Source organism: Sander vitreus, chromosome 12 (genome assembly GCF_031162955.1).
Source record: "Sander vitreus isolate 19-12246 chromosome 12, sanVit1, whole genome shotgun sequence".
Lineage (NCBI taxonomy): Eukaryota > Metazoa > Chordata > Actinopteri > Perciformes > Percidae > Sander > Sander vitreus.
The window spans coordinates 30,258,701-30,286,155 of NC_135866.1; the positions used below are offsets into that span (position 1 = coordinate 30,258,701).

At 40.8% G+C, this 27,455-nt stretch overlaps 1 protein-coding gene across 1 annotated transcript; it reads left to right on the plus strand.

Annotated features, from left to right (window-relative positions):
• Nucleotides 1–7,589: 7,589 nt before the first annotated feature.
• Nucleotides 7,590–24,437, plus strand: saga (S-antigen; retina and pineal gland (arrestin) a). Its single transcript, XM_078263767.1, has 15 exons — nucleotides 7,590–7,655; nucleotides 8,871–8,931; nucleotides 10,302–10,346; nucleotides 12,756–12,955; nucleotides 14,281–14,340; nucleotides 14,429–14,496; nucleotides 15,171–15,291; nucleotides 17,096–17,180; nucleotides 18,720–18,792; nucleotides 19,188–19,325; nucleotides 19,422–19,499; nucleotides 19,946–19,960; nucleotides 22,074–22,126; nucleotides 22,359–22,368; nucleotides 24,314–24,437. Exons 1-15 carry the CDS (start codon nucleotides 7,608–7,610, stop codon nucleotides 24,435–24,437), a joined length of 1,179 nt encoding a protein of 392 aa, XP_078119893.1. The 5' UTR covers nucleotides 7,590–7,607.
• The last annotated feature ends 3,018 nt before the right edge of the window (nucleotides 24,438–27,455 follow it).

A 27,455-nucleotide genomic window follows, 5' to 3' on the forward strand; every position in this document is an offset into this window, starting at 1 on the left:
TAAACAAAAGAAAAGTTGAATGTCAATGACTCCCAAAACTAGATATATGACGGCTGCAAGGTGGCCGTTTTAAACACATATACAGTCAGGTCCATAAATATTGGGACATCGACACAATTCTAATCTTTTTGGCTCTATACACCACCACAATGGAGTTGAAATGAAACGAACAAGATGTGCTTTAACTGCAGACTTTCAGCTTTAATTTGAGGGTATTTACATCCAAATCAGGTGAACGGTGTAGGAATTACAACAGTTTGTATATGTGCCTCCCACTTTTTAAGGGACCAAAAGTAATGGGACAATTTGCTGCTCAGCTGTTCCATGGCCAGGTGTGTGTTATTCCCTCATTATCCCATTTACAAGGAGCAGATAAAAGGTCCAGAGTTCATTTCAAGTGTGCTATTTGCATTTGGAATCTGTTGCTGTCAACTTTCAATATGAGATCCAAAGAGCTGTCACTATCAGTGAAGCAAGCCATCATTAGGCTGAAAAATCTAAACAAACCCATCAGAGAGATAGCAAAAACATTAGTTGTGGCCAAATCAACTGTTTGGAACATTCTTAAAAAGAAAGAATGCACCGGTGAGCTCAGCAACACCAAAAGACCCGGAGGACCGCGGAAAACAATTGTGGTGGATGACCGAAGAATACTTTCCCTGGTGAAGAAAACACCCTTCACAACAGTTGGCCAGATCAAGAACACTCTCCAGGAGGTAGGTGTATGTGTCAAGTCAACAATCAAGAGAAGACTTCACCAGAGTGAATACAGAGGGTTCACTACAAGATGTAAACCATTGGTGAGCCTCAAAAACAGGAAGGCCAGATTAGAGTTTGCCAAACAACATCTAAAAAAGCCTTCACATTTCTGGAACAACATCCTATGGACAGATGAGACAAAGATCAACTTGTACCAGAGTGATGGGAAGAGAAGAGTATGGAGAAGGAAAGGAACTGCTCATGATCCAAAGCATACCACCTCATCAGTGAAGTATGGTGGTGGTAGTGTCATGGCGTGGGCATGTATGGCTGCCAATGGAACTGCTTCTCTTGTATTTATTGATGATGTGACTGCTGACAAAAAGCAGCAGGATGAATTCTGAAGTGTTTCAGGCAATATTATCTGCTCATATTCAGCCAAATGCTTCAGAACTCATTGGACGGCGCTTCACAGTGCAGATGGACAATGACCCGAAGCATACTGCGAAAGCAACCAAAGAGTTTTTTAAGGGAAAGAAGTGGAATGTTATGCAATGGCCAAGTCAATCACCTGACCTGAATCCAATTGAGCATGCATTTCACTTGCTGAAGACAAAACTGAAGGGAAAATGCCCCAAGAACAAGCAGGAACTGAAGACAGTTGCAGTAGAGGCCTGGCAGAGCATCACCAGGGATGAAACCCAGCGTCTGGTGATGTCTATGCGTTCCAGACTTCAGGCTGTAAAGGAAGGATTTGCAACCAAGTATTAAAACGTGAAAGTTTGATTTATGATTGTTAATCTGTCCCATTACTTTTGGTCCCTTAAAAAGTGGGAGGCACATATACAAACTGTTGTAATTCCTACACCGTTCACCTGATTTGGATGTAAATACGCTCAAATTAAAGCTGAAAGTCTGCAGTTAAAGCACATCTTGTTCGTTTCATTTCAACTCCATTGTGGTGGTGTATAGAGCCAAAAAGATTAGAATTGTGTCGATGTCCCAATATTTATGGACCTGACTGTACGTCATGTTTATTAAACGTAAACGTAGTAAATGTGTAACAGAAATAGTCACGTTTAAGCAACACAAATACTTAGGGTTAGTGAAACATTAGGGTTTGGCTTAAAATTAGTCACGTCAAACTACTAAAATGAGGAGGTAAGGTGACATCACAGACAAAAGTGACCATTGACTTTTGGTCCCAGTTTGGTTAGGTTTAGGCACCAAAACTACTTAGTTAAGTTTAGAAAAACAATTGGTTATTCTAACCTTAACCACTCAAGGTGAAATGCCTAACCCCAACCAATCGAGCTGCTTTGTGGGGCGGGTCTTGGCGTGGCCATAGTGGGATTCGTAATTTCGCTACCAGGACATTTGGTGATCCTATACTTCCTCACCTTACTACCTGCTTTGCTTTCATAATAGTTACTGCGGCCACTAGATGTGGTCAACAAATGTAAATATCAGTCGTTAAAGGCTGCTTGTGCAATAAACCTATACGGTTGTTTTCTGTGTGAGGACGGTCATTCAAAAATGTCCTTATACTGGTTACTACTACTATCATCTATCATCACATATATCATGAATGTGTGTAATAAAGTAAAGTGCATCTCAAATTAACAGACCACACAGGTTGTATCCTGCACATGTATGTCAGCGTGTGTGTGTGTGTATTGTAATCTCTTGTGTAATAATGATGATTAATGTTCTGCAGGGCGATAATCCACCTCTGTCAATTTACCTGCTGACAGGCAGAACAGTGGATTAAATCTCCACAGCATCACTCCGTCTATCTATAGACGTTGTCAAATTAACTGTAAACCGGATCAAACCTGCTGCTCAACCTTCAGGCTGCCTCACTCTGGACCCAGACGTCTGAACACATCTTTGTTTTTCTGCCTGTTCACACGGATTTTGAATTATAATATATAACCTTAAACACATTCATTAACAGTTTTGTATGGTAACATACGAAAACATATGCACAACAATGTGTATGATATCCTACAAATTAGGTAACTGCCGGCCAATGTGGTGCTGACAGTGTTTTACTTTTCATAGCTATGTATATAAATGATTCATGAGATCAGCATTAACATTTCCGCATTAAAATGTAAAAAAAAAAAAATCTTGACCTTAGTTCTAAATGTTGTTGAGTTGTTACCCCAAATGTTTCTAACAATGTTCAAACCTGAGAAATCTGTAATTTTATTCAAGGTAATGCTTGGTTACATTTGGTTGCCTGTCAATCAGGCGTCAGGTCTCTCCCTCTTTCCCTTAATGTGTCTAATCTGACCCTTTATAGACCCACGTATAGACCGAGTTAAACGAGAAAGAAGAGAACCCGGTTTTGTGCTTTATTTTGGAATATTGGAATAACTTGGAACAACACGATTATGTTTGTATGTATAACTCTTTTTCAGGAAAGTTTCAGGAAACGTGTTTAAACAATAATGTAGCTGTGTGTTTTCTCCCTCTTTCTTTCTCTCTCTAATCTGTCCGTGTTGTGCTGACTGAGGGGAAACCAGCTTCAATCCTCTCAGTCGGCTCATTCACAGAAAGTCTGTCTGTCTGTCTATGTCTGTGTGTGTGTGTGTGTGTGTGTCTGTCTGTCTGTCTGCCTGTCTGTGTGTCTGTCTCTCTATCTGTCTCTCTGTCTATCTGTATATGTGTGTGTGTGTGTGTGTGTGTGTGTGTGTGTGTGTGTGTGTCTGTCTATCTGTCTGTGTGTCTGTCTGTGTGTCTGTTTGTCTGTTTGCCTGTTTGCCTGTCTGGCTTCTAGAGGAGGAGGGTCAGTTTGAGTACTGAGGGTTTAGCAAAGTTCACAGCCGGGTGACCTGATTGGCTGACGGAGGATGATGGGGTCTGTGACGGACAGCAGGTGTTTACTTATAGAGCTCCTCTGACCGACAGTCATCTCCCCCTCTCATCCAACAACACGTCTTCTTCTTCTTCTGCAACACAGGTGAGTCTCTCTGAGTCTCTCTGACCCTACATATTTCACATGTTCTGAGTCCTTTTGTGTGTTTTAGGGCGTTTTCACACCTATCTCATTTGGTCCGGACTTTCTGACTTTTCAGTTTGGTCCGAACCAAAATTGCAGGTGAGAAAGGTGCCTCAGACCACGTACGGTCCGGATCAAAAGACCAAATTTTGGTCCGATCAAAAGAGGTGGTCTCGGTCCGGACCAAACTGAACCATGGTCCGGTTTGTTTGCAGTATGAAAAGACTTTTTGGATGGTTCGGACTTTCGGACCAGTTACAGGAAGCTCTGGCAGACTCTCTTGGTGTTACAAGACCGGGGAAGCTCCTTTAAGGAACAGCTCAGTGCTTAGTTTGTAGCCTACGTGAGAGAGACAGCTGTCGCCTATCAGATCAGAATATAAATCAGCAGTTTACTTGTTAAGTGGTAGGCCTCGTAAATGTACAGTGTAGGTTTCCGTTTGTCTCTAAATAAATGCTCCAGAAAGAAAGTTCCTGTGTCTTGCTTCTCAACATCACAACAAAACAGTAGGGGAGAGCAGCAGTCAGTTGAAAAAACTCAGACACAGAGAAGGGGAAGGGGTAAGCCCGTCTACAAACCAATCAGTTATAAGTATCTGGAGACGCAGCGCACGTATGTGACGACGGCAGGACGTAGTTTTGTCACGTATAGATCTTTAGTGCGCTTGCATAACTGCAGTGTGAAACCAAAACTTACCGGATGTAACAAACCCATGAACCTTGGTTCGGACTTTTTGGTGTGAATACGCCCTTAGTCCTGAAAATTCGAAACGTTAGAGGGACAAAACGTTCACTAAAATGGTAAAAGCAGAGAGCAGGATCTTCCTTTCAAGTCTAATGGGATATTTTCGAAATGATGAAATGACGAAATGTTGGAAAAGCAAATAGTTTCTTTGTATAAAGTCCTGGAAATCTAAGATGAGCGCCCACATCTTAAACAAAATGCTAATTTTTTTGTGGGGAACCAGATTCATTTGTGTGTTCTGATGTGATTTCATTTTTATGGACTTGTAAGAAAAAAAGATTTCTGGGATTTACTTGATAACAAAGACTCTAAAGTAGAGAATGATTAATCCAGATTGAGGGTTTAAGGATGATGATGTTTGTTGTTTATTTTTTGAAGCCCTCAGATAAATCTGTGACTCTGGGTGATTTAACTGAAATTGTGTCGACTTGATTTGACTTGGAAACAATTAAGATGCTGCAAAAACATAAAACACAATATCAAATATATACAATGCTCATGCATTATGTCTATGTGTAGGCAAAGCTGTGAGTATAACTTTTTTAAGTCCTGAAAATCTAAAATTAGCCCCACCATCCTAAAGAAAATGTACATATATCTGTGGGAAAAAAGTTGATTTGTGTTCAGATGTGATTTCATTTCTTTTAGCTAAATCTGGCATATTTACAGGAATGTTTTTATATGCACTGTCTCTCAATAAAGATAAAGATAAAGGAAACATGATTTCTGGGACGTAATAACAAACAAAGACTCAAAAGTAGAGAATGATTAATCCAGATGGAGGATTTAGGGACAGATGATGATGTTTGTTGTTCATCTCGTGAAACTCTCTGTGATAAATCTGTGACTCTGGGTGATTTAAAGTACATTTTCTTGACAAGATTCAGTGGTGTGGTCTACGTGATACGCAGGTATATGCTGGTATAACTACTAAGAAATCTCCAGGATTTCCATCTTAATCCTCAGCTTAAAAATGTGCAATGATACGCAACAACATAGTTTTGTGACAGAACTTTCACTTCAGATATTTTTATTCACAAATACGGGGTCGAGTAATGTGACAGCAAACTAAACTAACACTGCTGAACATGCAGAGAGACTTTTCTCATCTTTCATCAACCCGCTCCCTGCTGAGCGCAGTGTGTAGTGTGTGCGTAGTGTAGTGTGTGTAGTGTGTGCGTAGTGTAATGTAGTGTGTGCGTAGTGTGTGCGTAGTGTAGTGTAGTATGTGCGTAGTGTAGTGTAGTATGTGCGTAGTGTAGTGTAGTGTGTGCGTAGTGTAGTGTGTGCGTAGTGTAGTGTAGTGTGTGCGTAGTGTGTGCGTAGTGTGTGCATAGTGTAGTGTAGTGTGTGCGTAGTGTAGTGTAGTGTGTGCGTAGTGTAGTGTGTGTAGTGTAGTGTGCGTAGTGTAGGGTGCGTAGTGTGTGCGTAGTGTAGTGTGTGTAATGTGTAGTGTGTGTGTAGTGTGTAGTGTGCGTAGTGTAGTGTGTGTGTAGTGTAGTGTGCGTAGTGTGTGCCTAGTGTAGTGTAGTGTGTAGTGTGTGCGTAGTGTAGTGTGCGTAGTGTAGTGTGTGTGTAGTGTAGTGTGCGTAGTGTGTGCATAGTGTAGTGTGCGTAGTGTGTGCATAGTGTAGTGTGCGTAGTGTGTAGTGTGTGCCTAGTGACCGGGCCCCAATGCTCCGCCTACACTAACGCCAGTATCCTCCCTTCATCGCACATTTAAGACAAATATAAGTAGCCTGTTTTATTTTGTCCTCGTTGCTTTAGGGTCAACTTTTGTGACCCAGGCTCAGGTCCTCTTACTGCTTTGTATTCCATTATATTGTTGATATATTTTGAATGTCATCTGTGATTTACTTCTCATAGGATAAATAAAGGTATTCCCACCATAAATTGGTGCATAAAAGTCTATCAGAATGCCAGATATTAGTCTATGACGCTCAAAATAACCCTGGGGGAGGACACCCAGACCCCCCCCCCCCCACCCCCCACCCAAAGGCCTATTCTGAGCCAGGAAAAGATATTTATATATGTACACGTGGTACAGTATACCCACTACAATACATTAGACTACACCATTGACAAGATTGGACTTGGAAGCAATTAGGATGGAGCTTGTCTTGCTGCAAAGACAAAAAAAATACAAGATACATATACAATGCTGTCAAGTAATATGCATAAAGGCATACATTTAATGACATAAGTTGTTATTTTCTTTTAATTTATAGCTAGATGTGCCATAAACATGCAGACCTTCGCACTTTGTGAAGCGTTTGATTATTTTAGTTGACTCCAACACAATGAAAGTAAATCAGAGAGCTTGTATGGAGTGAGTTAGTGTGATTAGTTGTGTAGTAGGGGAGAGGTGAAACCCATCTTAAAAGGTTTTAAAAGGATTAAGAAGCTCAGCAAAGTTAATTCTCTCAGCTGTCTCAACTCAATTAACTCAACAAGGGGAACTCATTTATTTATATACAGGTAGTCTGGCATTGCCGGCTCTATCTCCACAGCACTACGGAGTAATGTCTGGCTACACCCCAGATGCATTCTGGGATAGAAGAAAAAAACGCTCTGGGTTGTTTGCATTTCTTTACACCAATCATAGTCCTCGTGGGCGGCGCTAAGCTCTGGACGCAGCGATGGCGGCTCTGCTAAATAGTCTCAGGAAGGAACTTGTTCTGGTGGAACATTTGCACCCCGCGATAGAAAACTCCACATACAATATTAAATGAAGCTAACTGTTGACACAATACAGCAACGTACACACACACACACACACACACACACACACACACACACACACACACACACACACACAAAGAAACACACACACACACACACACAAAGAAACACACACACACAAACAGATACACATACACACAAACACACACATACACACACACACACACAAAGAAACAAACACACACATTCTCACACACACACACAGACATGGTCACACACATACAGAGAGATATGGTCACACACACAAACACACACACACACACACAAAGAAACACACACAAAGAAACACACACACACACACACACACACACACACACACACACACACACACACACCCCAGAGCTAAATCAAGATGTTTGTGTCTCGTTTCTTTCTCTCAGGCGCTGCTCACTCGCTGCCCTCGATCTGCTTCAACATGAGTCCAAAAAATGTTGTTTACAAGAAGATTTGCAAGGACAATTCGGTGAGTGGAAGATCTGACTGGAAGTACTTGAGTTCATAGTTTGATAGGAAAGGAGATCATGACCTCAGATACAGCGGATTAGTCATTGTAAATGTCTTTTGGTGAATGTTTCCGTCTCACTGAGTTTCATTCTGTTAAGTAGTCGAGCTGCTTGAGGTCGACACAAAGTCACGACAGCGTGAGCTGAACTGAGTTTGATTGACAGCTTTTGGCCAGATTATACAGGTGACTGCTGCTCAAATGTTATCAACTAAATATCTAACCTTAATGTTTAATGCACCAAAGTCTCAACAGCTAAAAAAGATTTAACTTAACTAACTTACTTAGCAAAACAACACAGTAGAAAGAAGGACGGCTTCACTAGGGCGACAAAAGTGACAAAGAATTCAAATAAGCGACAAACTTCGAAAAAAGAGACAAAAGACAGTAGAAAAAAGTCAGGAAGAAAGGCAAGAATAGGTCAAGACAAACGACAAAACCTTCAAAAAATGTGACAAACGGACCCCCTGCAGTCCTCCACAGTACCCCTAGGGGGACACGTACCCCCTGCAGTCCTCCAGAGTACCCCCTGCAGTCCTCCACAGTACCCCTAGGGGGACACGGACCCCCTGCAGTCCTCCACAGTACCCCTAGGGGGACACGGACCCCCTGCAGTCCTTCAGAGTACCCCTAGGGGGACACGGACCCCCTGCAGTCCTCCACAGTACCCCTAGGGGGACATGTACCCCCTGCAGTCCTCCAGAGTACCCCCTGCAGTCCTTCAGAGTACCCCTAGGGGGACACGGACCCCCTGCAGTCCTCCACAGTACCCCTAGGGGGACACGTACCCCCTGCAGTCCTCCAGAGTACCCCTAGGGGGACACATACCCCCTGCAGTCCTCCAGAGTACCCCCTGCAGTCCTTCAGAGTACCCCTAGGGGGACACGGACCCCCTGCAGTCCTCCATAGTAACCCTAGGGGGACACGTACACCCCTGCAGTCCTCCAGAGTACCCCCTGCAGTCCTTCAGAGTACCCCTAGGGGGACACGGACCCCCTGCAGTCCTCCAGAGTACCCCTAGGGGGACACGTACCCCCATTTGAGAAACACTGGTCTAAATGATGGTGTAAAGATGCATGTTTGTAATCTACTGATATAATGTACACAGCACTCTGGTCGTGGCTTTTAAGAATTACAAAGTGTCACATTTCCAAAGTATCTGTTCTTCTGATTCAGGTTGGAGTCTACATGGGGAGAAGAGACTTTGTCGACCGTGTTGACTCCGTGGATCCAGTGGGTGAGTTTTCCCACGAAAAACATCCGCCAGTAAACGAGCAGTCACACGTCTGATGTAATGTGAGTCCCTGAGGGTTATAGCTGCGAGTCAGAGACGTTTATCTGCTTCCTGATACAAACAAAGCAATAAATAATCTGATTTACTATTTCTAATCTATCCGTTATCAAAATGTCTATATCAGAAATATGGATTACAACGCTCTTCCCAAGTACAATTAATGATCACTATACTTTCATTACATTTTTAGGCGTTTTCTTCAATCATTTTAAAGCATTTGAAAAAAATGTAAACGGTTTCTAAACAGTATTTGGACTCAACTCTGACATACACCAGTCTGTGATTATCCATCAACATACATTACTCTAATATTAGTCAAAATAATTCATAATTTTGGCTTTTTTGACTCAAAAATGTGGTATAATTTCCTTTAAAAGAGGTTTGTTGACCATGAATTCCAAAAATAAGTGTAACAGTAGTGGTAATAAGTTGGTGAGTGGTGCGTATACAGTGCTGGTGGTAGTGGACAAAAGCGTCAACAGTCAAAAAAAAAGGGACAAAAACATTGAAAAAAGTGACAAAACAAACGATAAAGTGTCAAAAAAGTGTTATTTTTCGATTTTGACCTGAGAAGACAACAAGTGCGTGGTTGGCGTAAAGACAACACGAGGCACCGACAGAAATGCCTCTAAAATATGAGTATAAAAAAATGCCTCGTCATTCAATACCAAATTTCAATACCTCAAGAGGAAATCTCATCAGCGTCAGTGGGCCAATCAGCACGCAGCATGCTTCTACCAAGATCTAATAATGTCTGTGATTGGCTGTCTAACGTTACAGGTCGTAGAGACACCCAGGAAAAACTCCACGTTACACAGAGACGGACCATTGTAGTAGGAGCTGATTGGCTGTTTATTCTGCTTAATATACTGTATACAGAGTGTCTGGTATCACAACAGGGTCTCTGGGCTCAAACTTTGCTCATACATTTTTTTGTCTCTCTCTCTCTCTCTCTCTCTCTCTCTCTCTCTCTCTCTCTCTCTCTCTTTCTCAAATGTCCTGTGATTGGCCAAAGTCTCCCGTCACAGCTACATTATCTAAAGCCTGAAAATGATTGCCTTCCACAGCTTTAAACAGTTTTTCTGTCTTTTAATGTTGACTTCAGTGTAGTTTTCTGTGTAATATCATCAAGTTTAAACTGTAAATGTTACTGAATGAAGTGACTGAATCATGAAAGAGGAAAAGGAACTGTGGACTCAACACATTTATTGCACCATATGAAGAAGGCTTATTTAAGTAGTTGTAACATACATTTTGATCATCCTCCTCCATTTCTAATTGCTTAAAGATCGTTGACCTTTTCTCACCACTAGATGGAGTCGTCATCATTGATCCTGAAGCTCTGCAGAAGAGGAAAGGTCAGCACACACACACACACACACACACACACACACACACACACACACACACACATATACTGAGCCTCTCACACACACACACACACACACACACACACATACAGACACACACACATATACTGAGCCTCACACACACACACACACACACACACACACATATACTGAGCCTCACACACACACACACACACACATACTGAGCCTCACACACACCTATACTGAGCCTCTCACAGACACACACACACACACACACACACACATATACTGAGCCTCTCACACACACACACACACACATATACAGAACAAAGATACACACACACACACACACACTTTTCACTCTTTAGCATTATTACAGGACACATGAAGCCTTTATGGAGGTTTCTAGTCTCTATCTCTAAAAAATCCATCCCCCCTTTCCAGTTTGATTTTGAAATTATACCGTTGTTCCATATTCAGTGTTGCCTTCAGGATTTTTTTTTAGCAGTGGGGGCAGGTCTGTCCCCCCCAGCCCCGCGCCCCGCCGCCAAATGTTTTACGTATGAAATGATACTGACACTTCGCTGCAACACAAACATAGTTATTCACCTCTATTCACACACAATGTTGTGATTGAACTGTATTTTTTGAGGAACTATAGGGCACTTAATATCTACAACAGGTCTACAAAATGAATTTTACAAGAAATTGCTCAGAGGGAAACCAAAACCCAAAGTATAGAATGAAATATTACACTGACTCACTTACCGTTTGAATGTTTCCAGATGTTTGACATCAGGACGATGAGCTGACAGAACTGACCAGTTGAACGTTGTCCAATTAGAACGGACCCACCGCGGTGACGTTTTTGGTGGAGCTGTTCGTTTAGTAGTCGACTCGGAAGAAAGCTAACGTTTTGACAATAAACTCCATCAACACAACAGTATGTGGAGTTAAACTGGACGGGTCCAATAACCTCTGAATAGTTCTACTTGTTAAACTGGACGGGTCCAATAACCTCTGAATAGTTCTACTTGTTAAACTGGACGGGTCCAATAACCTCTGAATAGTTCTACTTGTTGTTAAACTGGACGGGCCCAATAACCTCTGAATGGTTCTACTTGTTATTAAACTGGATGGGCCCAATAACCTCTGAATAGTTCTACTTGTTGTTAAACTGGACGGGCCCAATAACCTCTGAATAGTTCTACTTGTTGTTAAACTGGACGGGTCCAATAACCTCTGAATAGTTCTACTTGTTAAACTGGACGGGCCCAATAACCTCTGAATAGTTCTACTTGTTAAACTGGACGGGCCCAATAACCTCTGAATGGTTCTACTTGTTGTTAAACTGGACGGGCCCAATAACCTCTGAATAGTTCTACTTGTTAAATTGCAATGTGAGCGGCAGCCAATGGGGGGTGCATTATGTCGGCAGCATCATTTAATAAAAGGCAACCGTGACTACATTGTGCATCTGCCTTATTTCTGATAGCGTGGCGGCAGAAATTTTGCAATGGCGGGCCGCCACTACAAAATCAACATAGAGGAAACACTGATATTACACGTCATCATGGAGGAAACATTCACACTTTAGCTGGTATAGTGATGGCTGTCACACATAACTAATGTAATTTAAACATTTCCCCCAAGAACGGTTTTAATTAAAACAAAAATGTACAGTGGAATAACACAAACGATTCAAAAACCTACTGAAAATACACTTTAAATGAGATAGATGTACGGATACATAAATGATTCCAGTTTCTCTCCATGTTCAGTTCTACCTTTTGATCTGGGATATTTTCCAACGCACCTGTAAAGAATTGTTGTGCACATTTTTTCTTTAAAAAGATCCCTGAACCCAGACATACTTCATGTTTCTGAGATCATTATAGAGATGTCAAAATTGGCCAAAAACGACCTTCGACCATTCATTCTAAAAAACAACAGAGGTTTGAATATATTCAAATATCTATTTCTGCACATTATGTCCATAAGAGGGCAAACTAATACAATGGGAGACATAACTACCTGTGTAATGTTAGTCCTCTCTGTCTCTCTCTGTCTGTCTGTCTGTCTGTCTGTCTGTCTCTCTCTCTCTCTCTCCCTGTCTCTCTCTCACTCTCTCTCTCGCTCTCTCTGGAGCGTGCAGGAGACAGAACATGACTCAGCAGATTACACGGCCGTCACGGAGCTGTTCGTAATTTGGTCATAAACAACCGAGTCTCTTGCCGTTCCATGAATTTGTCCGATGATATTTTCTTGTTTGCAGCAGCCAACGTTCGATCGCACAACTCAGATAGCCGCTGTAGTGCTGTTTTTTTTACTCTTATAATATTCAAATATATATTTTACTAATTGAGTATATATTTGAATTTAGAATATTGTTGTCAGCCATTCATCACAGTGACAGTGTCTCGACTCTGCCTCCAGTGTTCGTCACCCTGTCCTGCACCTTCCGGTACGGCAGAGACGACGTGGACGTGATGGGAATCGCCTTCCGCAGGGAGCTGTACCTGTCCACCCGTCAGGTGTACCCGCCTCTGCAGGACCTCGAGAAGGGAGTCCACACCAAGATGCAGGCCAAGCTGCTGCACAAGCTCGGCAACAACGCCTACCCGTTCTTCTTCGAGGTGTGATGTGACGACTGATTAGAGCAGTGGTTCTCAAACTTTTTTTCAATAATGTACCCTATTTGAGTTGTGTTTTTACCCTTTGACCAGCGATAGATTTACCTTAATAATAGCCATGTAACTGAAAAACATTTAAATGCTAATAAAAAAATGAAGCTGCTTTTGTAACAGGTGCATTCTGGGTGTGCTGGTCTTACAGGGAGGTGTGTTCAGGTGCATTCTGGGAGTATTGCTATCTTGAGGCAGCGGGAAGTGATGGTGCCATTGACCAACAAAAACCTGGTCTAAAGTCAATAACGCAGCATTTCATTGTTATTTTAACAGAGCATTAGTAAAATGCTCCTAGGCTCGTGCACAGCGTGTGCACACTATGCTTGTTACACACACAGGGACGCACAGCAGCACACACACGGTGCAGATCCTCCATCATAACAGCAATGCTCCAAGGTCCAAACGCGCCTGGCTTTTAAAGGGAATGGGAGATGATCTCTGATTGGTTGATTGCATGTTACGCCCAAAACACACCTCTGACTAATGAAGACACTAAGAACAACCCTTTAGAACCAGGCGCCCGGCGCATGGACCCTTTTTTCCACCGTCAAACTAGCAAAAGTGGATTTGGACACGCCCTAAACGCTCTTCACGGCGTGCGCTTAGATCTGATTTGATAATTGATTAATCAGTTTGAGTCAAAAAAACTTCTCTGTTGAAAACTGTCAGCTTGTTAAATGTGAATATTTTCTAGTTTCTTCTCTCCTCTGTGACAGTTAACTGAATATATTTCCTTCCCTTCCTCCATCTTTGCCTACTTTCTTGCATCCTTCTTTCCTTCCCTCCTTTTTTTAATTCCCTACTTTCTTCCTTTATTTTTTCCTTCCCTCCTTACATACTTTTCTTAAAAACTTACATAATACTACAGCTGCAAAGATTAATGGATTAGTTGTCAACTATTACATTAATCTCCAACTATTTTGTTCATTGGTTAATAGGTTTGAGTCATTAAACGTCTCTGATGTCAGCTTGTTAAATGTGAATATTGTTCTAGTTTCTTCTCTCCTCTGTGACAGTAAACTGAATATCTTTGAGTTGGGGACAAAACAAGACATTTGAGGACGTCATCTTGGGCTTTTTGGGAAACACTGATCCACATTTTTCACCATTTTCTAACATTTTAGAGACCAAACAGATTAATCAACAAAGAAAATAACTGTAGCCCTGAACCATTTAACTTGAACTGTATTTGATCTTATTTTTAAGTTAAAGTGCATTTCGTTGCACAAAAAGCCTCCTGTAAGTAAAGATTGATTGACATTGTGTCTTCTCAGTTTCCTGACAACCTGCCTTGCTCAGTGGCTCTCCAGCCAGGGCCCAAAGATGTCGGCAAGGTAAGCTCCTCGACTGGAAATTCAAACCGGTTCTGATGAAGTGAACCCATCACAGGATGGTGACAACACTTTCTCTCTACTTCTGCAGCAATGTGCCGTGGAGTTTGAGATCAAAGCGTTCAGCGCTGAGAGCCAGGACGCTAAGGTACGCAAACGGTGAGTCTCAGCTGATCCGTCCTGACTGCAAGACCATGGAAGTCACACAACTTGGAGTGTGTATCATCCGCCGTATATTTAAACAAAAAGAACTGCAAGGCCCCTCCAGGACAATTTATTCATAGCCTCTCATAGCCAGACCTTCCTCCTCCACAGAGCTGCGGAGGAAGGTCTGGCTAGTCCCCACAGCATTCCTGGATGGGAGCGAAACGTGCTCTGGTTTTTTGGCATTTCTTTAAACCAATCACAATCTTCTTGGGTGGCGCTAAGCTCTGGACGGAGCCACGGTTCCTCTGCAAAATAGCCTCTGGAAGGAACTTGTTTTGGTGATACCCTGCAGAGATCTGAGGAGCAGTTAACCATAGTCCTCAGAAATCCACCGGAGGTTAGAACGCCAACACAAAGAAAGAGGAAGGGGACGGACATCCGGCAGAAATGAAATACATCTGGCGGAATATCTGACGACACCTGAACAATCCCAGAAGTGGAATGTTGTGGATATAGACTACTTTACAAAGTCTGACCCAGACTTTTGAGAGTCAAACCCGGGCCCGCTGTGTCGAGGAGTAAACCTCTATATATGGGCGCCTGCTCTACCAACTGAGCTATCCGTGCGCTCGACTTTGTACATTTTTATTATTTCTACATATTTCTCTCTCTGCTTTTACCAACAGGAGCACAGTGAAGCTGTTGCTCAGAAAAGTCCAATACGCTCCAGACAGTGAGGGAGTGCAGCCCTCTGTTGAAACCATGACGGATAAACAGCTGCACCTCAAGGCCAGTCTGGACAAAGAGGTGGGGGTTCTTCATGATTATCTTTAGCTCAAAAGACAACGTAGTGAATGGTTTTTCTTTCAGGCCGTCAGTCAGGAAAAAAAGTTTTCAGTGGATCAAATTCTTAATAGTTGGTGCACATTATGCTCGTATAACTCGTCACACCTTTGTTTCAACTTCAACTTCAACTTTATTTGTGTCCCCGAAGGGCGATTAGGTGTGCAGCAAGTGTAAACACATAAAAGAGACTACACACACAGTCCAACTGGAACACCACCTCAACAGTACGAGGACAAATGAATACCAGTACAAGGTGCATGGATAGCAGCGTCAAAGTAACCTACACAGGGTAGGAAAACGTGCATATCAGCCTACAAAGTGAACAACAATATCAGCATCCATTACATCACCAAGCCCTTTTATCAACGTTTCTGACATCCTCAACACATAGTCAACAAATTAGAATATATAACCAACCAAGGAATAAAGAAATAAAGAAAAGAAAGAGCATGAAATGAGGTAGCCAAGAGATCAAAGTAGACTCCTCCCCTGACCCCTATTCAAGAAGGAAATGGCTGCAGGTATATAAGAGTACTTGTACATGTTTCTCCTTACAGAAAGACATCATAGATGGGAGCCAGACGGCAAGTACTGGCTCCAAAACTGGCTATCAAGTTTTGATAGAATACGGCAGTATTGATGTGATTCAAACCCAACTGTATAATCATGAGAAGAGCTGCCTGTGTTTTATAACTCAAGATGTTTTTTATTTTTTATATTTCTGTGTCTCCAGTTTAAGGCGGATTATGATCAGCTTGTTAACTAGATGTAAAACACTGTAATTTGTAAAACGGGGAAAGAACCAGACTGTAACTAGGTTTCTGCTGGGACTTAAAGGACAAATCTGGCGTAAAATGAACCTAGGGGTTAATAACATTCATGACCAGTCGAACGATGAACGCCATGCTTGAGCTGTGTTACTGGTTGCACCACGTTTGTCGTTCTATGACTATGTTGCTACCGTGGAAGTGTGGTGCTATTTTGAGCCTTGTTAGTGGTATAGAAATAGCAATTTCTTTTTACTTTACCCGCGCCCCGACCACTAGCGTTATAAGCTAAATTAGTGGTTTGCGATTAAACTGATCATATTCGATTAGCATGAAAACATATCCCAGAGAACGGTCGACTCGGTACACATGGTATTAACCCCCAGGTTCATTTTGTGCCGGATTTCTCCTTTAAAAAGCATTAAAAGTTGATTAATCATTTCAGCGAAAATGAAGACCGTTAAAACGTATTAAACAGTCACATAAGCAACTATACAGACGTGATGATTTCTACGCCCACATTTTGTTTAAAAACAATGTCATCTTCTTTGTGGGGTTCATCGATGACAATAAGTGATCTGAAGTCTATACTTCATGAACGTTTAAAGTCCATGCGGGAGAGTTGATTCTATAGCTGCAGAGATTTACATCCACTGTTATTTAACCTCAAACCTTAACTTTGTCTCTAGAGATTTTCAGAGTCCGTTTGTTTCAACAGTAGATATATTTTGCCTGTCGGTGAGAATTTCATTTGACACTCAGCTGGACTGAGACAAGAGAGCCTGCATTTCTCAGCTGGTTTAAAAAAAAACCCCACTTCTGCCAAATACTGCATCCAACCTTCAACTTAAATAGTTTGAAAAAGGGTCTTTAAAAAAAGGGTTTTAAGGTTTCAATTCAACTTCAGGATTCCTGCATATACCCTGTGTAAGTAGTGTGAAAAGATGATAATATGATAATAGTGGTTTACATTGTCTAACCTTGTGTCCCGTTTCCAGATTTACTACCATGGTGAGGTCATCAAAGTGACCGTCAGCGTCACAAACAACTCCAGCAAAACCATCAAGAACATCATCGTCTCTGGTAAACATGGCTGCTCATATTATATTCAGTATAACAGGAGGGACGTTCAGACACACTCTGTAATATGGAGATGTATTAGAGTGTTATGAAGCCTGTAGACCAGTGGTTCTCAAACTTTTTTCAGTAATGTATCCCCTTTGAACAGTATTTTTAAGCCATGTACCCCCTAACCAGCGCAAATATATTGGTAGAAAAAAAAGTCTCTATAAAGAGGAAGAATACAGCGATGTCACCGATAGATTTACTAAACAACAGCCTTGGACCTGGACAACATTTAGATCATGGTGGAAAAAGGAGACGAGAAAAAAGACGGTAGAAAGAAGACAAGAATAGGTCTAAAATACTAATAAAAACTTTAAAAACACAGTAGAAAGAAGGAAGGCAACACGAGGGCGACAAAAGTGACAAACTTAGAAAAAAGCGGGAAAAAACTTTGAAATAAGCGACAAAAAGCTTCAAAAAAAAACAGAGACAGAAGAAAAAAGTAAGTAAGTAAAAGAAAGTAGGGCTGGGCGATATGGAGAAAATTAAATATCACAATATTTTTTACCAAATACCTCGATATCGATACTGCAACGATATTGTAGTGTTGACTATTGGTGCTTTCACAAAATATTTACACAATGAGATTTTTGATAAATAATCATCAGTAATATGGATATAATGACTAAGTGGGTAAAGGTGAATAATAGAACAGTTACAACAGTCTGGTGAGGTCAGAAAATGACATCACTTTACTGTAATGTAGCCTTTAAAACCAGGAAAAGACACTTATGCCATATTACGATATTACAATATCCAAAATCTAAGACGATATCTAGTTTCATATCACGATATTGATATAATATCGTTATATTGCCCAGCTCTAGAAGAAAAGCAAGACTAGGTCAAAATCAGTGACAAAAACTTTGAAAAAAGCAACAAACTTGGAGAAAAAAATGACAGTGGAAGGAAGGAAGGAGGAATTGGTCCAAAGAAGGCGACAAAAACATCACATTTTTGGTAGAAAAAAAGTCTCTATAAAGAGGTACAATGGTCCAGTAGCCTTGTAACTGAAAAACTTGGCAAAAAATCTCACGTACCCACTGCAGTCCTCCAGAATACCACTAAGGGGACACGCACCCCCTGCAGTCCTCCAGAGTACCCCTAGGGGGACACGCACCCCCTGCAGTCCTCCAGAGTACCTCTAGGGGTACACGTACCCCCTGCAGTCCTCCAAAGTACCACTAGGGGGACACGTACCCCTCCAGAGTACCCCTAGGGGGACACGTACCCCCCTGCAGTCCTCCAGAGTACCCCTAAGGGGACACATACCCACTGCAGTCCTCCAGAGTACCCCTAAGGGGACACGTACCCCCTGCAGTCCTCCAAAGTACCCCTCGGGGGACAGGTACCTCCTGCAGTCCTCCAGAGTACCCCTAAGGGGACACGTACCCCCATTTGAGAAACACTGCTGTAGAGCATCTACACGTTTGACCTTTTGTTGCATGAACAAGTGTAATGTATCTGCTGAGTCATGTTTGTTCTTGTCCTCCTCAGTGGATCAGATCGCCAATGTGGTGTTGTACTCCAATGACAGCTACGTCAAATCTGTGGCCATCGAGGAACCCGGGTAATGCACGGCTCACACATCTAACAGACATTACAAAGAGAGTTTTTATCATCACAGTTCATTCATTTGTTTATAACAAAAAGAAAAACGGAGCGTCACGTTTACAGACCAGTCACGTCATGTAGAAATTACAGCTTAAAAAAAGAAAAAAGATTTATTTCCATGACAGTTTTCTGGTTGTATAAACTCCACTCCAAACTCCACTGACAAAGTCTCTACCGCCAGAAGGAAAAGCTTCCCTAAATCGTCCTCACGTCTAAATTCAACTGTGAACTAAGTTTTAAATGCTCAAAGTGATCCTGGAAGTTAGTGTTGTGTTTTGTTGGTATACCAAATACCTTGGTTTGCTGTACTCCGTGTGTTCTCCTAAAGTTGAATGTGTATCTGTATCTCAGGGATTCGGTGTCTCCCGGAGCGACTCTGCAGAAAGTCTACAAGCTGCTGCCTCTGCTGGCCAACAACACTGAGAGGAAGGGCATCGCTCTGGACGGCAAACTGAAGCATGAAGACACCAACCTGGCATCATCGAGCATGTGAGCAAACGCAAACGTTAGATGGATCAATCACGGATCTAAAGGACAGCTCCGTCATCACGTCAGATTGATGATCGTGTTTTTCTTCTCTTTCAGTATCAAAGAAGGTGTTCTGAAGGAAGTTATGGGGATCATGGTTTCATACAGAGTCATGGTGAAGCTCATCATCGGAGGGTAAGTGTGTGCGTGTGTGTGTGTGTGTGTGTGTCTTAGTGTGCGAGCATGTGTGTGTCTTTGGGAGTGTGTGTGTGTGTGTGTGTGTGTGTGTGTGTGTGTGTGTGTGTGTGTGTGTGTCCCAGACACTTAACCCATAATTGCTCCAGAGGTGTGCACCTCTGACATACTGTGTGTAGCAATTGCATAAAAGCATCAGCTAAATGACATGTAATGTAATAATTAAAAAAAATATTTCCCTCAGGAGTTGGTTTTGTAATGATTGTTGTTCTGCTGCAAACAAGTTGACATAAAAATCCTTCATTGCAGGTTTAATTAACATTCTTTATTAACTTCCTATTGTGTAAACGTTGCTTATTTCGGGTTGACTTTGAACTGACTGCAAATGTTTGCGTTAAAATGGAAATATAATTCAGTTTTTTCTCCCCATTTGCTGCGGCTCAAAGGATAATGGGATCAAGGTGAATTCATGTCTACTTGTTCTCTTCTGTAGCATTGTAGAAAGTGATACAAAATTACAGCATGCAGATCAGAAACAAATGATGAATGGTCATTAATTGTTGCACGATATATAGAGAAATCTTGAGTTGTCTTGCAAGTTATAATCAGAAATGTAAAGCAGTGATTTTGTTTTTGTTATGACAGTAAAATATGATTTTAAAGCTTTCAGTATTGTTAATTTTTTTCACAGTAGCACATAATTATCAACACACTCTTAGATATATACATAAGTATGCAATATTTAGTTTATTTTGTGGAGCGCTGCGTCCCGTCCGTTGGCTGTGTGGCTTAGTTGTGTTTGATTTAGAGCTTGAAACGCTGTAATGATCATGTTTCATTGGCCAGTTACCGCGCCACTTGCACGTTCGTGCACGTCAGCACACGGGGCCACTACGTCACAAACCTCCAACAGAGTGACAGTTTAAGTGAAGAAATAGATAGAGACAACAAAGCGGAACGAATCAGAGAAGAGAAAGAAAAGTTGTGTCCTGTTCTCTTTATTTATATATTTATACTGTCCAACCAGTAGAACATGTCCTGTTCTCTTTATTTATATATTTATACTGTCCCAACCAGTACAATATGTCCTGTTCTCTTTATTTATATATTTATACTGTCCCACCAGTACAATATGTCCTGTTCTCTTTATTTATATATTTATACTGTCCCACCAGTACAATATGTCCTGTTCTCTTTATTTATATATTTATACTGTCCAACCAGTAGAACATGTCCTGTTCTCTTTATTTATATATTTATACTGTCCCAACCAGTAGAACATGTCCTGTTCTCTTTATTTATATATTTATACTGTCCAACCAGTAGAACATGTCCTGTTCTCTTTATTTATATATTTATACTGTCCCAACCAGTAGAACATGTCCTGTTCTCTTTATTTATATATTTATACTGTCCAACCAGTAGAACATGTCCTGTTCTCTTTATTTATATATTTATACTGTCCCACCAGTACAATATGTCCTGTTCTCTTTATTTATATATTTATACTGTCCAACCAGTAAAACATGTCCTGTTCTCTTTATTTATATATTTATGCTGTCCAACCAGTAAAACATGTCCTGTTCTCTTTATTTATATATTTATACTGTCCCACCAGTACAATATGTCCTGTTCTCTTTATTTATATATTTATACTGTCCAACCAGTAAAACATGTCCTGTTCTCTTTATTTATATATTTATACTGTCCCACCAGTACAACATGTCCTGTTCTCTTTATTTATATATTTATACTGTCCCACCAGTAGAACATGTCCTGTTCTCTGTTTTTATTTATATATTTATACTGTCCCAACCAGTAGAACATGTCCTGTTCTCTTTATTTATATATTTATACTGTCCAACCAGTACAACATGTCCTGTTCTCTTTATTTATATATTTATACTGTCCCACCAGTACAATATGTCCTGTTCTCTGTATTTATATATTTATACTGTCCAACCAGTAGAACATGTCCTGTTCTCTGTATTTATATATTTATACTATCCAACCAGTAAAACATGTCCTGTTCTCTTTATTTATATATTTATACTGTCCAACCAGTAGAACATGTCCTGTTCTCTTTATTTATATATTTATACTGTCCAACCAGTAGAACATGTCATGTTCTCTTTATTTATATATTATATACTGTCCCACCAGTAGAACATGTCCTGTTCTCTTTATTTATATATTTATACTGTCCAACCAGTAAAACATGTCCTGTTCTCTTTATTTATATATTTATACTGTCCCACCAGTAGAACATGTCCTGTTCTCTTTATTTATATATTTATACTGTCCCACCAGTAGAACATGTCCTGTTCTGTAGACATGGTCCTTATTTATATATTCATGTTGGACCAGTCCAATACGACCGTCAGTTGAAATAAACCTTGTGTTGTAATAAAACTTGTTTTAATTTATTATGAATCTATTTTGATGCGTTTTCCCGTAACTTTTGTAATTTTACATATGTTTAAAAATATCTATCGTGCAACCCTACACTCTTTGTTGAACACTCTGTTGACGTGATTGTGAAATCTTTAATCAACATTTTGGTTTGTGTTGCAGTGAGGTCGGCCTGGAAGTTCCCTTCAAACTGATGCATCCTAAACCTGATGGAGGTAAGACACAGACACGCATTTCATTCTCTGTGGTTTACGGCAGATGAACACTTCTGTTGGTTCTTCTGTTGACTACATGTAGCATCTACATTTAGTTTATAACGGATGTATTTATTCATGTATAGAAATGTGTTTAAATATGTATATATATTTTCGTTGTCGGGTGAATGAAAATGGAGAAACTAAACCTTGTGGTCTTTCCTGTCTTTCCTTTCTTTATTGCTGCCAACAGTGAAGGAGAAGTAAGATGGTTTTCCAAGCAAATTTACATTAGTTTTAATTAGTTTTAGTCTTGTTTGACTCTCAAAGAAGAATCATTCCCAGTTGGAATTAATTAATAAACGAACAGGACTGTTTGTCTAGTCGTTGTGCCTGAAGACCAACATTGTTGTTTACTGTGACGCGTTCGTGTAAATGTCCTCTGTGTGTTTAATTCATCCAGAGACAAGATCATGTTCCAGGATCTTTTATCATTTAATTAGCTTTTAATTTCTTAGGCCTTTATCCCTCTATCAGCTCCTTATTATGTCTCTGTCTTCATCAGCAGTGTCCCCTTCCCTCTGTTGGTGTTTTTGCTTTTGTGTCTTCATGCTCCTTTTTTCTACTTTACATTTTATCAGTTTTAATTAAAGGTGCAATATGTAATACTGACAGCGAGTGTTTAAAATAGTTACTGCAGTACAAATTCAAAATACTGGAGAGAGTCGTCTCCCCCGCCCCCTCCTCCCCAGACTCGAAGTTCACGGAGGTTGCCAGGCTGAGACCGCAGCATCCACAACAATGGTGATAGACATTGTCTCTAGGCTTGTCTCACATAGCCAGACATTACTTTACAGCACAGCGAAGTAGCTAATGTTAGATTCTGGCTATATTGACAGTTATCGTCAGCGGAGCTCTGTTCCCTACTGACAAACACACTTACGTTAGCAACCGCTAAAACCACCAACAACCTCGCCGTCCTCTCCACCCGACAGACAGGCACACTTCTTCAGCTCAGAATTACTGTAGGAACCGCTAAAAATAACACTACCTTGCCGTCCTCTCCACCCGACTGAACACACTTTATTGGCTTAGAATTACGACAACAATCGCTAAACACACTGCAAACTCACGGTCAAGTTGGGTGTAAATACACAAGGCGTTACGTGAAGTCACGCCACTCAATGTTCCAACTTGGCTACAAAATCTGAGGATTCGCTGGAGGTGCTGGTCTAGCGCTGCCTTGATCAGTTAGTTTGTGTTATTGTGTGACTTTGGTTCACCGAAGTTAATGCAACTAACTCATGGAGGCAGCGGTAGAGCATCAACTCCCGTGTTCTGCGAGGTAAAATGACTGTTTTTGTCAAAGGAGTCTGGTGGCTTTGAAGAGAGCGGAGATAACGGCTTCAGTTCGCCGTCATAAAGGGCTGTTTTCAGCTTTACGTAGGCCTGTCACCATAACAAATTTAGCTGGACGATAAATTGTCCCAGAAATCATTGTGATAAACGATGATATTGTCGTGGACTCTCAGTCTCTGTTAACAAAAAATGCACTGGAACAAAAACCAAACACAACCAAAACAATAAATAAAATGGATGTAAACAAAATTGCACTTCGAAAAATATTAAACATTAGGCTCAGACATAAAGAGTGCCAAAGAGATGAAGCAGATGCTTCAACAGGCCATATGCAAAAAGCTTTTTAAAAATAATTTCTCCAGCATAAAGCTTTGTTCAAATAAATCGAAAGTGAACTGCAGTCTATGTCCACAGCAGGGTGTGCACCAAGGACGAGAGAGAGAGAGTGTGCATTTGTCGAAATGCCGGCTATTCGACGATACTAAAGGGCAGCATCTCTTTAGCAATGAAGTGAACTACACTGGCTGTGAGTGCACACCATTTTGCACTATCCTGTTTGTACTTTGTCGACTAAACGCCCCAGTAATTGTGTACTGTCGGGAAGACGGAGACGGCCCATTGGTTGTAGTTTTTTTTCCCAGCTCGGAAAACTGCACCGGGTGATTGTGTTTTAGGTGCACGTGCATGTTTGTTGTGTTTCCGTGTTTAGTTGCTTCTGTTTTACAACAAATTATCGACCTCATTTTTATTTATCATGTGATTTAATTGATTTATTGACTCTGACAGTCTGACAGTAAATGCTGGCAGTTCTTCTCCAACACTGCTGTCGTCCGTCTGTGTCGTCTGTAGTGAGACGGAGGACGAGATGGAGTTCCAGGAGTTCAAACGCTGCGACCTGAAGGGGATGATCGATAACGACGACGAAGATGGAAACGTGTCGGGCGGTGACGACATGGAGCCCAAAGAGAAATAAAGGAGAACGACGGAGAGTCGGCCAGAGTGACGACGGCTGAAACTAAGACCGCTGGAAGTTTAAGTCGCCTCTGAGTTTTAGACTTAATTAAAAAAAGCTTTAGACTTAATTAAAGGAACATGCCTGCGAAAGCTTACATGTTAGCAGACAGCTACTTATTTCCACATCCAGCAGGCACAGAGCAACATGATCATCCCATAGGAGTGGTGTCTAATATAAGTATAATATAATATTATAAAATATATAAATATAAACGCGCTGACTTAACGTGCAGAGGTCATCAACCTCGACAACTGAATGTGTCTTGGATAATAATATTGAGGCTGGAAGCTAATTAAAAGCAGTTTAATACTGTAGCTAAATCTCATTCAAAGATTATTTCTCTCAGCAAACCACCGATATGGTCCTTGAATTAAGGATGCACCGAATCCAGATTTTTGGGGTTCGGCCGAATACCGAATCCTCGTCCCGTCCTCAGTCCATGAACACAGTCAACACATGAATGAAGTAAACAGTGACTGTCCTTCCTTTGCCGTACCTGAAGTTGCTGCATTCTGGCTGCTGTCTGTAGATTCCTTCATGCTCAGCTCGTATTCTTCCAGATGTTTCATACCAGATGTTGTAACAGCGGTGATGTTGTGTATTGTTTAGGGTCCTCGCCACCACCAGACTAATCAGCATTGCAGATTGAACATGTAGCTGGACTTGAATGGCCTTCTTTTGACTGAAAGTACTGCCAAACAACACTTTTTCTGCTCACCAGTTCCATTTCCACTTCCTCTCAGCCTGCTGCATTGAACGCTCAGATTTACTTTAGCAACATTTATGTAAAAACATAAACTGTACTCTGCAGTTAAAGGAGGTGTGATGCTCTGTGCAACTGTGCAGTTTGGAAATAAAAGCTGATTGATCTGTTCTCACATTAGTTGCTCTTTTTCTTTGGTGTCTCCATGTGTGGGGGTCCCCTAAAGTGATAGTTTGGATATTTTGGAAGTGTGGTTGTATTCATAGTCAGTTAGATTGTTAGTTTTGTTTGTTCCAAACCCTTTAAAACACCAAAGTCACACAATAATACAAACAGACTAAAATTACTGTTTTTGTCAAAGGAGTCTGGTGGCTTTAAAGAGGGCGGCGATAACGGCTTCAGTTCCTCGTTGTAAAGGGCTGAAAATATTCTAAATATAGCGTACACTTAAACTAATATAGATGTTTTTTAGGTGTCTAAAATGAGTTTAGCGGCTGCCCGCCATCCGTCCACAGCAGGACGTTGCTTAGCTTCCGTGTCGGTACTCCTGCCTGCTTCTCCAAACTGGGGGCGCGCCGACCGACATCTACTCTAGCTAACACACCGACTATGGAGAAGTAGATCATACAACCTCACTTCAAAACATCTGAACCATCCCTTCAACCTACAGAGGTTCATTTTTACAACTGCTCTATTTGTGTTTCTTTGTTATAAAAATGTAGATTTATAGAACACAATTCTGGTGTCTATAGACATGTCAACCATGTTAGTCTGTCTCTAAATACTTTCTTACGTCATGTGTGTGACTCTCATCTCCAAGCCCATTGGTTCCTACTGAAGATGTAAATCTGTAAAAACACAACTACACTAAACAAAACACACAGTTTTGTTTTAGCTTGCATTTTTCACGAGTTGAAATAAAACATCCAAGACCTTTTCTCTGCACCCAAAAGGCTTCTCCTCTTAAGTTGTATCCACACATTTGTAGATGCATTCACTGTTGGTTTTGTCTGATCAAAAATATTGTGTATCACCAACGCTTTATCTCAATTTAAGAATATTGGGACCTAATATGCTGATCTGATATTTTCTGAATTATGCACACAAAAAAAAAGAAACAGTTGAAGCTTTCCAGTTTTTCCGCTGAAGAAACAGTCAAACACAAATCCTCAGGAGAAAGTTAACTTTTAATTTCAGACAAAAACCACATTGCACAGATCACAGCTTGCATCACACAATGACACAGTCGCTGAAAACACTTCAGCGAGGGCTGAAGAGGATTTTTTATATCCCTGTTATGCCACCTTTCTGCACAATCACGTCCAGAAATCCTCCTAAAGGCGTACTATACTGCTCGTGATCTCAGCTTCCTTTTAAGGTTTTTTTGATTCACCGCAAATAGTTTTTATACATTTTTAGTTGTCATGAAAATTCTGACATTTTGATTGTTTTTAATTATTTATTTTTTTTAGATATGATGCATGTAAAATAAGTCCACTTGTTCCAAAAAAAGCATTTTCACCATAGACCAGCATTGTAAAAGAGACATCTGTAAAACTGTCGACAAGACACCTCGAACTTCAAACAAGGTTGATTTTGACTCTTTCTCAAACTCGGCTTTTGTCTGAAATAAAATGACTAAAATAAAACGTCGGAGGACTCGTGATCGAAGCAGCCGCTTTGGTTGCAATTTAATACAATTCATTTCTTTCTCAGGCATCAAACTTTATGCATCATAAACATTTGGAAAGGCAAAATTTTTAAAGGCTCTAAAACTAACCTACAGCAAGCTGAACTCTTACTTAAAAATACATGTTCTCTGAAGATGCAAAGTGCTTTAAAACATTTATCATTTGAGCAGGTAAAAACCACTACAGACGACTGAAAAGGTCTGCGACCAGCTCAGCGATCTGGCCATTTATTAAAGTAAGTTCATGATTAAATGCATTTGTCGAGCTGGCACATGTAAGGCTACATGCATTTTCATATTTCAGTAAATGCTGAATCAAAAGAGTAAATTTATCTCAACATTTAAAGGGGGGGTGTTTTCCTGTATCACATTTCTTCTTAATTTCTTTAAATATCTTATAGTTTCTCTAAGATGTTGTTTGGTTTCCAGAACTCCAATACAACAGACTGCACACAAATACATCTGACCTGATGAGGGCCAAAGTTATTATGATTAATCCTGACAGGAACATGAATGTCTGAACCATATTTCATGGACGTCCATCCAATTGTAGTTCAATTATTTCAATATATATTTATTTTTT

Coding starts and splice junctions, on each gene's coding strand:
- saga (XM_078263767.1), top strand. CDS start 7,608: ATGAGTCCAAAAAATGTTGTTTACAAGAAGATTTGCAAGGACAATTCG. Junction 14,341..14,428: donor GGCCCAAAGATGTCGGCAAG/GTAAGCTCCTCG, acceptor CTACTTCTGCAG/CAATGTGCCGTGGAGTTTGA. Junction 17,181..18,719: donor CAAGAACATCATCGTCTCTG/GTAAACATGGCT, acceptor TGTCCTCCTCAG/TGGATCAGATCGCCAATGTG.